The sequence below is a fragment of the Limulus polyphemus genome, unplaced genomic scaffold (assembly GCF_000517525.1).
Source record: "Limulus polyphemus unplaced genomic scaffold, Limulus_polyphemus-2.1.2 Scaffold5397, whole genome shotgun sequence".
Lineage (NCBI taxonomy): Eukaryota > Metazoa > Arthropoda > Merostomata > Xiphosura > Limulidae > Limulus > Limulus polyphemus.
The window spans coordinates 1-14,639 of record NW_013671007.1 but is presented as its reverse complement, the minus strand read 5'-3'; the positions used below and the strand labels follow the sequence as shown (position 1 = coordinate 14,639).

The window sequence follows — 14,639 nt, the reverse complement described above, 5'->3', positions numbered from 1 at the left end:
ATATATATATATATATATATATATAATATGTATAATTGCATCCTAGAATTTTTTCCTCAAGGAGAAAAGATTATTTGCAAGTTCTATTTCAAATTTCAATAAGTTTAAACATAATTTCTATTTCTAAAATCGTACCTGGAAATAGAATAAATACATTTTTACATAGTGTAGTGTAGTCTAAATAAGAACGTATTTGTAACGTTACAATGTCAAAAATTAGCAAAATGAGTACTATAGACAAATAAGAAGGAGAGAGAGAACTATTGTAAACGATATTCCAAATGAATCCTTCACTAACTTTGTTCTGAAAACTCCTAATTATGTATTGTAAAAAATTAATTTCTCTGTGAAATATTACATAGAAAAAAAAAAGCTACAGTACTCTTTATACAACTGCATAGTTACAAACCTTTCTGAAGTGTAATTGCCCTTGATTCTCTTCCCATTCCATGTTGGTAACCAAGATTAAGTCCACCTGAGGAATGCCCTACAGTACAATGTTAATAAAAAAAAAAAAGTAGAGATATCTTATTAAGGTTAAACAAAATGTCCAAACGTTAATTTAAACTAAACATAAGTGATAGAGCTTTCTGTTCTATAAATCATATTAAATGAATGAGAATTTAATAAGACACAATAGTGAAGTTTAAGTAAAACAAAACAACATGCTACAACAAACCTGAATAAACCATCATGAAACCCAATTAAACTATACTAATGAAATGATAAACATCACCATATAACCAGATAAACCATGCTAAAGAAATGACTGACACTGCCAACAAACCTAAATAAACCACACTAATGAAATGATAAACATCACCATATAACCAGATTAAACCATGCTAAAGAAATGACTGACACTGCCAACAAACTTAAATAAACCACACTAATGAAATGATAAGCATAAAATCATACATTATTATACCATTTAATAAAATAAAAAAATTAATTCAACAAATATGATTATATAACATTATAAAATGATGAACAGATTGGTTTAATTCTTTGACAGATTGTTTAGGCAGACTATTCATGAGGAAACTTAGTTGAATGGAGGCAATTGCCTGTTATAGAAACATGAGTGTAGAGGATGATGTTTCGAAAATCTTTCGAAATGTCGTTCTCTACACTTGTGTATCTACACCAGGCAGTTGCCATCCATTCAACTAAGTTTCAAGATTGATTTAAATCAAGCAGTAAAATGACATACTGCAACAACAATTCTGGTTGAACCATGTAGTGAAATGCTGAACTACATCAACATATTTGAATAAATCATGTTGTAAGATTAGAAACTACATTAACATATAAGATGAAACCATGTAATGAAACGATAAACTATACAAACATGATGACCTCAATGATATTAATCAATTGATAAGCTACATCAAAATATCACAATAAATGCTTCAAAACAAGTATATCAACAAATCTTGACTAAATTATGTATCTGATTTAAACCATACTAGTGAAATGATAAAATAAATTAACATAAATAATTAAAGTGAGTAAATAAACAAGCTATGCTAATTAGATCTGGGCAATTACCTCAATTAATTGGTACCTATGAGCATCAAATTTGTCGATTAGTGTCACATAAAATAATCAACTGACCAGAACTGGCATTTCCAATTATTACTGTTTTTGATTATTCCAACTATTCAATCGTTGAAATATTAACATGACGATTTTATATTATTCTTTATGATTAATTCAAGCTTGTTCAGGTTAACCAATAATGTCACTAGACTAATAAAAATAATCAACTAACCAAAATGAAGGTTTCCAATTATTAAAACTTCCAATTATCCCAAGTAACCAAGCAATCAAAACAATGTCATTGTGGGCTATCTACTCTGCCTACTGCAGGTATCAAAAACAATTTTTTGAGTTTATGTCTTTTGTATATTTTTTAGGCATCTCATCAGAATAATCGATTAGATGAACATAACTTATTAATGAGCCAACAATTAATTGATTATGTTACTGAAAGATTAACTACATTAAGGGTTCATGTAAATGAAATGATAGGTTACATCTGACAAAATCATGCAAAGGAAAGAATAGGTTGATTATAAGAAAACAGGGAAACAACAGTACACAATACTACACTATTTGTAGTAGGGATTCTCTAATGACTTGAAGCACAGTAAATTAGTTAAAACTGAATAGGTAAAATTTAATAAATATAATACCTTCTGATGAAACAAGCTGACCAATAGCCCTTGATGCTCCATGAGTACCTTCTTCAAATTGAACTTCAGCAACAATTATGTTATCCTCAAGCACCGAGCCACAATTTGTACAAACAGCATCTCCTCGTGCTGGATCAGTGTCAATCTCACTACAACCACAATGCTGGCAAGTTCCACCTGACATTGTCAAGTTATCAGAACTCTGAAAACAACAACATAAGACATAAATACAAGTTCACTTACAGGCTCACTGCATACATAAGGGTTATCTGTGTTGTTCAATTTGCATAAAATCAGAACATATTTATACAAATCAGAAAGTTTATACAAGCCAGACAGATTGTTGTGTTTGTATTCATGTACACTGTGACTTACAAATCAAAATGTAATTTTTCTTCTTGACTTATCTATCAAATTCTTTTTATTACTTTTATTATATAATTCTAAGTAAGCTTTTATTTTGTTTTTTGAGAAACATATTTGAATATTTCTCAGTATTCTTAGGCAAAAGAGCCCCAAATGTCACCAGGATTTTATTATGACCAAGTGACCACCCACACAGAAGTGATCAGAGAGCCAAGAAGTGTTGTGTGATTAAGGCTCAATTAGACCATACACTATGTATCTCACCTCGACTTAACTAGACACATAGAGATGAGAGTGACAAACCATTTCCAATGCAGGAGAGCTCATTAGCTGTTTGAAGAGTGACCTGTACTACACAGAAAATAACATCACCCTCACCCACTTCCCACCATATTATGCTGTACACATTCAGTGAGGAAGTTTCCAAGGTCTACCACCCTAGCGAGTAGGAACTGCTGAGTGGCAAGGGTCTCCCATACTCTACTTGAAAGGGGGGTGGAGATCCAGAGAAGTGCCCGAGTCTCCAACACTTGCTTGCCAGAAAGGTCTTTTCACTGGAGACAGTGCAATGGATAACCACAAAACCTTATTTTTAAAAGCCAGTAAGCACAGGCCAAAGAAGTGGGCAATCACTTCCCTGGTACCAGCTTTTTCCATGGAAAGGTACAGTCTGGATTGGGCAATTGGGTAATTCTAATACCACAAGGATACCTCTAGTGGTCTTGCAGAACACTCAATCTCAACAGTGGCCAGGACTGATGGATTGAGCACTTTCCATTACCCCTGGGCAAATGTAGGTTTTGGAAAACATGCAACATATCCTGAGAGGCAACACCAGCCATAAAAATTCTATAAAAGAGGAAAGGGTGAAGAAAAAGAAAATCTAGTTATCCTTCTCAAAGATGTTATGTAGTTTTATTGAAGAACAGCAACTGGAGGGAGTCAAAATTCTGCAAGAAATGAAACAGCCAGATGATGAAGATAATGGATGATGAACATGTGCAGGTTCATCCACATGCCAGCCTGAAGAATCTTGTCCATGGTTCTGTGAAAATGAAAAAGCATCAATGACATATATATCTTAATGATAGCAACCACAGGCAAAAAGAAGAAAACATGTCTTCAGAGAAAGACGTTATAATGAACATGAAGCCAACAGCTCAAACAGAACATGTAAAACCATGTCAAAGTCCCAGTCAGGCAATATGAATATGACGAGAGGGTCAATGAAGAAGAAAGGATCGGAACAAAGTAGAGAAGAAAAACCTGACAGTGATGGGAATAGCAAAATGTAGTTGATCAAGCTGACTGAGAACCAGCAATAGTAGAAACCAACAATCCATGGTTGAACAACCATGTGAAAAAGGCCAAAAAGTGGGCTACTGTAAGATGGTATGAAGGAAGGGAGGAACTGATGGACCAATATTAATAAAATTCAATACTTCTGTTGATAAACAGACTGAGCTGAAGGACAACAAGAATGGGATAAGAAAAGGGCCACATGATCAGAGAATCCAGCCCTGCAAGCAAAGAAATGGTCAAATCCAACACATAAAGATGAAGAGACAACACCTCTGGGTGAAAGAGGCATGTGGTTAAAGCAATTCAGGATGAGAATGAGGCAGAGGAAAAATGCACCTGGATGCCAATTGATGAAGCAGAAGTCAGGATTGTGCTAGCCAAATAGGTGCCACCAACAGGACCCGACAAGGAGTGTCGCATATCAAAATGATGACACAAGGGAGAAGAGGAATAGGAGAATAAACATACAGAAAAAGGTGAGACCAGTCCTGACTGAAAGCACCAACCACCAGGGCTGAAGGTTGAGAAATTGGGAACCCAAAGAGAAGTTTGGTGTTGAGAGTGGCAAAGGCATTGATGAGAGGCATGCCCAATGAGGACAAACGCAATAAAAAATCTGAGGGTGGAGAGATCACTCCATGGTTAAAACACTGTCCAGCCATGAGAGGTGATCCACCACCAAATTCAGAGCCCCTGGCACATTACAAGCCATGAGAATGAATCCGATGGAAATAAGCCCAAGATAGCAGGTCCAATACATGGAAGAAGAGTCCTGAAATGAGTATCCCTCTGACAGTTGATATAAGTAATGACTGAGGAATTGTCAAAATGGATCATGACCAGCCGATCCATATGAAGGAGGAAATAAGAAAATGCCTTACAGATGGTGAGAACTTCAAGCACATTGATCTGCATTGAACACTTCTCTGAATCCCACATGCCTAAAGTCCTGCAGTCATTCAGAGACACTTCCCTAGCCCAACATAGAAGCACCTGTGAAGAGATGGAGATTCAGTAAGAGGCAGCAAGAGGATGCCCAACATGATGTTGGCATTGTCATGCCACCAAGACAAACCCTTGAGATAAGGAGAAGGGAGGTGCACATTCCAGGAAAAAGGATCCTGAGAAAGGTTCCACAACTTCCTCTGGAAGAGGAACGTGTGTGTGGCCTAAATGGTTCAAGGAAAGCCAGAATTCCTAAAAGCAAAGGAACCTCACGTACAGGATGTAAAAAAGAAGCACAAACTTTGGTGATAAGACATTCCATTGCTCATAAGTGAATTGGAGAAGGCTGAGCCCAACTGAGGCAAGAGATGATGAACACACCCAGATGTACCAACTATAGGGTGGGGGTGATAAAAGACTTGGAATGCATGAAAAGTTAGCCAAGCTGAGCAGCTTCCTGCAGAAGAATGCTGGTGTGAGAAAAGAAGTCTTAAGTAATAATGGAACCTCAGCCCAAATCCATGAACAAGGTGGGCAAATGCTCTCATGACGTGATTAAAGAGATAAGGAGCAGAAAGAATGCCAAAAGGAAAATCATAGTACTGGAAGACCTGATTCCAATGGATGAAACAAAGAAAATGCTGGAGGACAAGGCAATCAGAAAATATAAAAAGGTGTCCGAAAAACCCTAGTCATCCACAGTCCGAGTGACAAGAACCACTGGACAGAAAAGAATCCCTCCATATGGAACTGAAGGTTGATAGGAAACCAGCTGAGAGATGACAGGTCGATAACCAGACACCAGTTTCCAGTCTTCTTGGGGACCACAAAAAGATGAAAGTAATAACTAGCTGTAGGATAAACACCCTCTTGATGACATTCTTGGCCAAGTGATCTTAGACCATATCCTTAAGACAAAGAAGATCAAAGGAAATGAAAAGGGTGAAGAGATAGGTAGTGGGTGAGAACTTGAATAGCCCATCTATTGAATCAAAATGGAGACCAAAGGCTGGCAAAGAGAGAGACAAATGGGACCCCATAGGACCAGGACTAACAAAGTGGTCACTGACAAGTCAAGCGATGATCCTGTCATCATGAAGTGGGAGAACTGGAAGCAGAAGAAAGCCAGGAAGCTGGAATGGGAGACATGAATTCAGCAAGCGTAAGAACAGGAACAGAAAGATGAGGTTGAGAAAATCAAGAAACAATAGCAGACATTGAGGAATGATACCAGATGCCTTAGTCCGGGAGTGAGTCAGGAATACCTTTGAAGACTTCTGGGTGAAGAAATGGAGCCCAACAAAGAACATAGAAAGAAGGAGGAGGAGCATTGGCCAATGTGGTGAAAAAAAAAGAGAACAAATACCTTCAGAAAACTATCCCCCAGAGCACCATGAAGTTTCTGAAACATCAAGTGAAGTGAAGAGAGAATGCAGGAGGGTGGTAAGAAAGAGACAAATTCTCAATAATTAAGCATTATAAAGGGAAATAGATATTAAGGAGTCCACACACTCCCAGGAAGGTAAAAAGAGATTCCAAAGACTGTGAATTGAGGAATGGAAAGGTATAACAGCTGTAATCTAGAACAAAAGAGTCGAGTATACAAAAAATACTGTCAGGTGAAGGAGTAGTCTTGAGTAAGAGTTTCATATAGTAAAGCATTGGGAGGGGGGATCAAAAGACAAAAAGGAAAAGGAACATGCCTGCAAAATCAGGTGAAGGAAATGATTAGAAAGATGTAGATTTTCCTCAACAGATAAAGCTATGCCTGGAGCAACCCCTCAGAGGGGGGAGGGGAGATAGCTGGTCAAATCATCATCATCCTGATCATGTTGTAACTGGGAAAAAGGAACATTATCCTGATAGACAGGAGAAAGGGGCCCAGTATGCATCAGGGAACCCACAACATGTTGAACAGTGGCTGCCATATCCTCCACAGACAACAAACCCTCAGAAACCCCAATATACACAGATCCTGTGTCAGGAATGTCATCACTATCACAAAATTACATGAGATTTGTGATAGTTTAAGAAACTTACTTTTTTTTTAAGAATTTCATCTGATTCTTTCATTACTAAAGGAAAAAAAAATTCCCCTGCTTACCCATTATAAGTTCTCAGGTGATGGTAACTTATGTTTAAATGCTGACATCATGTGACAACAGCCCTCTACTAATAGGAGGGCAGCACAATTTCCTTGCACAGTACCCCCCCCCTAATTACTTGTACTCAAAACATGTTCATTCTTTTCCTTGGCATTGTCTAGAATGGATGTGTTTTATAAATTATTGATCAAGCACTAGTGCAGTTCATGTTAAACACATGATTTTTAGGTGGGAGTTAGCTCAAGCCTAGTAGCATGCAATTCCCATAGGCAGATGCATGATGGTTCGAACTATTCTATGCATGAAGAAGAGATATCATCTCAGAAGTTTTTTCTTTTCTCTTAGTTTAAAAGTATTTTCACTGAAGACTGGCATACTTCATGATTCTGGCCTTTTTTTCTGTGGTTTGTGTTATTTGTTGTTTTTTGCATTATAAAATAGATGTATCCCTGAGAAACTGTTCCCAAAGCTTTCTACAGTTGGTACATCTACGAAGCCATGAAATACATCTAAAATAGTTTCATGAACACACATAAATGTACACCGTACTTTTGTTTTAGTTATTTTCTAATGGCTTTAGTTATCAACAGAAAGCTGACAATGATGAATCTATACTGCTATGTTGTTTACGAGCCTGTTAACCTCACACATCTAATAAACCTTACAACTTTATGATTAGTTGATAATATTCTGTTTTTTTCAAATAAATGCATTGTAAGTAGTAGTACAGAAGCATCTAGAACTTTAAAAACTCAGCTCATTATGTAGCTCCTTAAATAAAAAAAAATATTTTTATGGTTCTAGGTACAGAATAAAGAAACAGAAAATAAAAAATCATGTTTGCTCTTAGGGAGCACAAAATAGGAAAATATCAGGGTTTTCTAATACCAGTTTTTAAAATTTGGACACAATTCAATGGCAAACAAAATAACATCTTAAGTGCATTAATTAAGATAACATTGTGGCAAATATCATTGTCCATCTTGAAGAGATTCTTTCAGTTAAAGATGCACTTGATACATAAGGGAGATACAAGGCAAGTATCTTCGACAAGATGAAAAACAAAAACTTGCATTAGGTTTTTCTATTTTGGGTGAAATCATAAAATTATAGGCAGCTTTCAAAGTTAAACTTGAGGCACAAACTTTGTCACATTCTGCCCATAAAAAGTAAAAATCAAACAATAACAGTAAGAATAAAAAATAAAAATGTTGTTCAATGATAGCAAAATACAGTACAAGACTACTAATAAGTTTGTTTTCAAAGTTTGATATTCTTTATTTTTTGAATAATTCAAAATTGAACTTACTTTTTTTGTTTGCTTTGTATGAACAAGTATCAAAAATATGTCAAACTATTTGAGATTTAAATAATAAACTTCAATGACACCTCCATTACTCAAACACACTAAAATCCAAAACTCAACTTGCTCACACTACATATGGTTTTGACAAAGTGCATGTTAGTTTTGGTCTTGAATCATATCCTGATTGAAACAAATGTTTATTAAATAAACTAATACAGTGTAAAAGCTACTAAACAGATAATTATAAATATCTTCAGTGGTCTGCACAAATATCAAAATACACATTACAACTTAGAAATGGAAACTAGACTTGTAATGTTACTTACCTGCTTTTTTGCTTGGCTTTTCATTGAGCAACATACATGTACATTGCAAAATTAATTAAACAAACTAACATTAGTATTTGAAAAAATGTCAAGAGGGAGTTTATATATATATTAAATTAAAGGGAAAAGTTACGAGTTTTTTTTATTATGCCATCTTGTCTTTTTTTTTATCCATTGTACTTGATGTTTATCATAAAATGCCACATACACTGCTAATTTCTAGGACTGAATATTTGCACAACCCTTTATTCTCCAGAAGGAGAATAGTGAACCATTAGAAAGCACTCGAGTTTTGGGTCTTGTTTGAAAAACCATCACAGCTTTTGCATGCGATCCTGTGTGCTGACTTCTTAATCAAAATAGACAAGCATTATATTGGTCCCTTAAGAGATTTTGATGGGAGCAATTTTACAGAAGAAACATAGCTAAAGTGATAAAATTTTCGTTCTAGTATTCTTAGTAAAAAAAAAGGTGAAGATTAACAATCAATCCAATTTCTTTAAGGGTGGAAGGATACATATTTGAATTCTAATTACATAGAAGTAGCAGTTCTAGAAAAACCAGAGATACAATTTTTGAGAATAAAGCTTCAGGCTCTAATAAGATTTATCCTAACATCTTGAAGAAACTTAGCAGAAAGTTAACAGGGACTTAACTCCTTTTTTTTAGATGTTTTTCACATTGGGAAAATTAATTCTTCATAATTGGAAGATTATTTGTGTGATCCTACTTTTTCAAAGAATCTAGGGATATTTTAAAAAATATAGGCAAATTAATTTTGACTTGTTTTTAAAAGTCTGTTGGAATATGTTGTCAAAAGTAATTTAGATATGTATTTGGAAAGTAGGCTTTTAATAAGTGACACTGAGAATAGTTTTCTTACCTTAACCTTAACAATGAAAAGATTACTGCTTATGCAGATGAGGATATGGATGTGGATTTGTTGTATACTTGTATTTTTAGAAAGCATTTCAGCAAACAAATGGGATACCTCAGGGTTAAGTGTTAGGACCTTTGCACAGTTAGATTTACATCAATGAAATAGATGAAGCAATGGTCAATAAGTTGCTTAAATTTCCTAATGTTATTAAAGCTTTTGGTATTGCTAATAGAAAAAAAAAGGATAGGATATAAAATTAAACAAAACATTACAAGTTCACTGCTACAACAATTATAACTGATCAAGAGAGTCAATCAAACAGGACACAAGGTGATCAAAAAGTGACCATGAAAAATGTTATCAGAAAATGTTAAAATGTCTTTAAATACATTAAGGTTAAGCAAAATATTAGGAACTTGTGAGTGAAAACAAAAATAATGTATATCAGTATGTCAACCACACTACATCTTCTATAACTAGTACCAGGGCTTATCATGTAAATGGGATGCAATAGACATAGTAACTGTTGAGACATTATTCATATTATTAAACTGCATGAACAGCAACTGTTATGGTGTGAACTGGGATCAGTTGGTCAAATGTAACTTTTATTTAAATATTCGAATGGGAGCAAGTCATTTGAAAGATGATAATGAAAGGTATATTTCTGATGCTTATAACATGGCTGGGTAACTAAATTCTATTTTCTATCTAGTTTTTACTAATGATTTAAGCAGTATTCTTCATCCTCAATAAATGCTAAAGGGAAACATGATTAATGAACAAGATTATAACTTTAATTTTGTGCTTGAGAAAAAAATTGGGAAGTTTAAAGAATGTCAAAGTTCCAGAACTAGATATTTCCTCAAGGGTTTTGAACGGGAGTTAAGGATTGGATATTTGACCCACTTGCTAACATTTTTTGCAAGTCCTTGAGTAGTGGGCTAAAGTTACTCCTCCTTTTAAGAGAGGCAATTAAAATTGTACATGTAATTATAGGCCTGTTAGTCTTATGTTGGTGGTGGGAAAATGTTTTGATAGTCAGATCAAATATGCTTTGCAAAATCATTTGACAAAGGTTTAAATTTTTGTTGGATAGTCAACATGTTTCACAAAGAGAAAATCTTGCCTTACTAATATTTTGAAATTCTTTGCAGAAGTTACTGCTTACATAGATGAAGATAAGATGTGAATCTGGTATATCTGGATTTTCAGAAAGCAGTTGACAAGGTGTTACATAAAAGGCTTGTTAAAAAATTTTCTCTGCAAGATAAGTTGGCTCAAATAATTAACTGTAGGGAAGAAAGCAGAGGGTTACTATAAATGTGCTTCAGTCTGGATTAATGTCACAAGTTTGGTATCTTACAGCTTATTGTTGGGTCTTGGGACCTTTTCTATTTACATCAGTGACATAGATAAAGAAATGGTCAATAAACTGCTTATATTTGCTGATGATATTAAGATCTTGAGTATTGTTATCATTTAGTGAGTGGGAAAAATAACTGGCAGATGGTTTTTTTAACTATAATATATGCAAGATAATACATATGGGTTATCATAACTTAAATTATAGTGTCATTTTGATAGGTATAGTCTTAACAGTGTTATGGAGGAAAAGGATCTTGGTTTTTTGGTTGATAAATCTTAAGCCATTTAATATATAACCAGTAGTGAGACAAATAGGATTTTGGGTTATAGTTACAGAAATACAAGTTTAAAAAGGTTATCATTTCATTTCATTGTGTAGCTCACTGGTTAGGCCCCATTTGAAGAATGTCTTGAGCTTCGTACCTTAAAAAGTACATTTAATTGTCAAGTGTTAAAATGAGGGCTATTAGGATGATACCTAGGATGGAAAGGTTTTCATATGAGAACTGGTTAAAATTTTCTCTTGAAAGAAGAAGATTTAGGGTGGGATATAGTGAATTCAATTTTTAGTTTGTTATGGTTTTGTTTACTGTTCATTTATTATTCCTTCTATTGTTTAGTTTAGCTCTAAATTTTTAGTTAAAGCACTAACTCATCTTCTAGAAGATCGCGTTGACTGAATATGCATGTATGTATCTATGCATTATGAAACTGACACCAGCTTCCCCTATTGGTGACAAACAGATATTATTGATGTTGTGAAAATTACGTAAATTCATGGTCGCACGAGATGTAATCTTGTGGTCTAACAACTAAATTAAAGCCCTGCCATGAGCTACAATGAGTTAGTTCACAAGATAAAACTGAAAAGTATTATTGTTGTTGATCTTGTAGCTGTTTGAACATAGAATATTATCTTGGAATCTGGTTTTTTCTTTGTCTGGTTCTTTTTCCTGATTGCTTTATTTATTGGTATTTAGGTTGTTTTGTTCATTAACATCAGTATCAAGTCCTGCCAGCACATATCTATAAATTGCGTTTTGGTAGATTATAAACTTTGTATTCCAATTGGCTGAAAGCTTCATTTTGGATTTCTGTGGTCATCAAAGTTCAATAAATTTATTTTTTTGTTTTAACCCTAGTTTTAGTGGCTGTTTGTGTTTAAGATCATTACAAGGGGGGGGGGGGGTTGATGCAAGTGTTCAAGATTATTAGGGGAATTGATAATATCAATGTATCTTTTTTTCATATTAAATGGTGAGAATGGAAGGGCAAGGGGACATAAATATAGATTTTAAAATTATCTTCAGCTTATACAGCTTTACTATTCTAATAGAGAAATTGACTTTTGGAAATGGGTCTAAAGAAAGCCTCAGTATAAAAGCTAAAATGTCATCTTTTCTTTCAACAGCAGTTGCAGTCCATTAAAGTGGTATAGTGACAGAATTTGAGTCAGAACGACAGTACTAATATTATTAGTATAATTAATAGTAATACTAATACTATTATTACTAATTACTATACAAATACAAATAAGTTTTAGTTTGTAATTTAACTTTTATAGGTTTTAAGTCTTCTTAGTTATTCTCAACTCCGAAAATCGACCACACAGTACAAATATTTCAAATTCACAGGCTTAGTTTTTAAAATTTACTTAAGACTCATTTTATTATGCACCAAATGTGTATTTAAATTTAATACACTTACACAATTTCCAAATTATTCTCTGGATTCGACAAGCTTTCCAAATTCAAATAGGCCTACACCACGACAACATGTGAAATAGCTCTGTTATTAAGCTAACGATAGTGCTGACGTCTGTATTAAAATTTAAAAGTCGGAGGTGTATACGAATATTCTTATAGGCTCTTCACGAACAATAGTCTATACTCTATAGCTATACCTAGGCTGCAACTGCATATTCGAAACTAGGAATAAATGTAGTAGTAAGAGGAGTTTGTTATTTTTCATTATAAAAAGAAATAGGAATTTGATTAAATATTTATAGCTCAAATATATATTTTAAATTAATCTATCTAAATGTTGTGTATCAGTTGAAAACTGCTAGGTTTTATTTTCCATAACTAAAATATAAATACGCCTTTATTCGGATGTATTCAGGAAAATCTTTCAACTTTTTCCTGTAAGTACTCTGTAATTAGTAAACGCTCTTGTGCAAAAGAATGTAGGTAGTCGTCAACTACATAGCCAACACGGCTACATACCACAGTGGTCTTCCAAAAGAGCTTCTACTCGACTGGGAATGCGTCTGTATGTATCCTTCCCTGAGGTGTGACACATACCCCAATGAAAGAGTGGTGCAGAGGTCTATTTTGAGGTAGTTGTGAGCCGAAAATTAATCTCCCATTGAATATGAGATAATGATTTTGGACGTAGTTAAGCTAAGATCGTGGGATACTGCACCAGAACTTTGATTTGTTATTAACAAATGTCTTATCTGTCTTCGTCAAGTAAATTAGTCCTTTTCTTCTTCTCCAGTAACTAGGGAACTTTGCTGGCCAGCCAGTGTACTATGAAATAATAGGTGTTGAAGTAAATACACCAACGCATTTTGTGTTGATGATTTTTATTTTATTATTTGGTGTATACTTCTGTCAGTTTGACTTTTCTTGCTGTCTGAGTTACTTCTATTCTTCCACAGTTCGTTTTTTTAATCCGAACTTAATATTTGCAGGTTAAAGATTTACCTGTGAATATCAGAATAACAGCTTCTACAATTATCATAACAGTGGCTCTTTTAACTGTACTTATATCTATCATGTTTTGTGCATCTATGACAATCTAGTATCGATTTATTGTAGCTTATCCCTAAATCAGTAGTGGGCAATCCATTGCTAATGGGTTGCATGTATGGGTTAACCGGAAGCCTCCATGTACCTGAAAATATTTTTTCTATTATTTTTTGGCTTATGAATGATAAAGGAGTCTTGTGGTCTTTATGGGTGTTTGAAGGCACTTGTGACCTGCAGGTTAGTTTATGTTGCCCTCCATTGCCCTAAAGTATTTATAACTTTTGAACATCTAAACGCTAATAATGTAGGCCAGATTTTATTACAAAAGAAACTTTCTTGATTTTCTTAGATACATGAAAGCACATAGCTTGTATTGGGCCAAATCATTTTCCCGTCACAGAAGGCGGAAATTATAAAGTTTTGATTACCTGTAAAATGATTAGGATCGGTTTTCTGTCAATCGTATGTCAAATTGCACATTTGAGACCAAACAGTTTCAAGATTTAAATTTCATCTTGTATTCTGAATTTCTTCATTTTGAAAATTGAGCATAACTTGATGTTTCAATTATAAAAAATCTCTGCTTTTATAGTTGTATAATATTACTATAAATATGTGTGTGTATGTATACGTACATTGGCGCCTTTAACTCTTCTAAGCTGGTGTTCTTTTTTATGTAAGAAAATATGTTGCATTCAAACAAGAAGAGAGAGCTATATATATATACAAGGAAAATTACCCGTCCCCAGTGACAGGAAAAGATTAAGTTAATCTAGAGAAAGTATCCGACCCCAGTTATGTAACAAGCTTAAGTTAATCTATCAATTTCAATTATTTCATGGACTTTAAAAAGGAATTGCATTCTCGGTTTCACTAAGAGCCAAAGCTCTGAGCTACTTATACCATCCACCGCGAAAAGTAATTGTTGAGCATTTCAGTCATGCTAAGAGCCGCACAACAATAACATACCATAAATCTACATTTTTACTCTCTAAGTTTTGAAAAGTGAATGATAGTTTAATTAATTTCTAACAATTTAGTATAGAATATCGTTCTTGCTAAATAAGATTTGGCATCAGCGTTATTCATG

General features: G+C 34.2%; 1 protein-coding gene across 1 annotated transcript in view; it reads right to left on the bottom strand.

Annotated features, from left to right (window-relative positions):
- LOC106472517 (transcription factor IIIB 90 kDa subunit-like) overlaps positions 1 to 12,589 on the bottom strand; it is a gene marked incomplete at its 3' end in the record, with an annotated part of 63,460 nt that extends 50,871 nt beyond the window's left edge. The window contains exons 1-3 of the mRNA XM_013933172.2: positions 12,504 to 12,589; positions 2,199 to 2,400; positions 410 to 487 (exon numbers count right to left, since the gene is read on the bottom strand). Coding sequence (XP_013788626.1) covers positions 410 to 487; positions 2,199 to 2,382 — 262 coding nt within the window. The remainder of the gene's footprint in view (positions 1 to 409; positions 488 to 2,198; positions 2,401 to 12,503) is intronic.
- Positions 12,590 to 14,639: the final 2,050 nt, after the last annotated feature.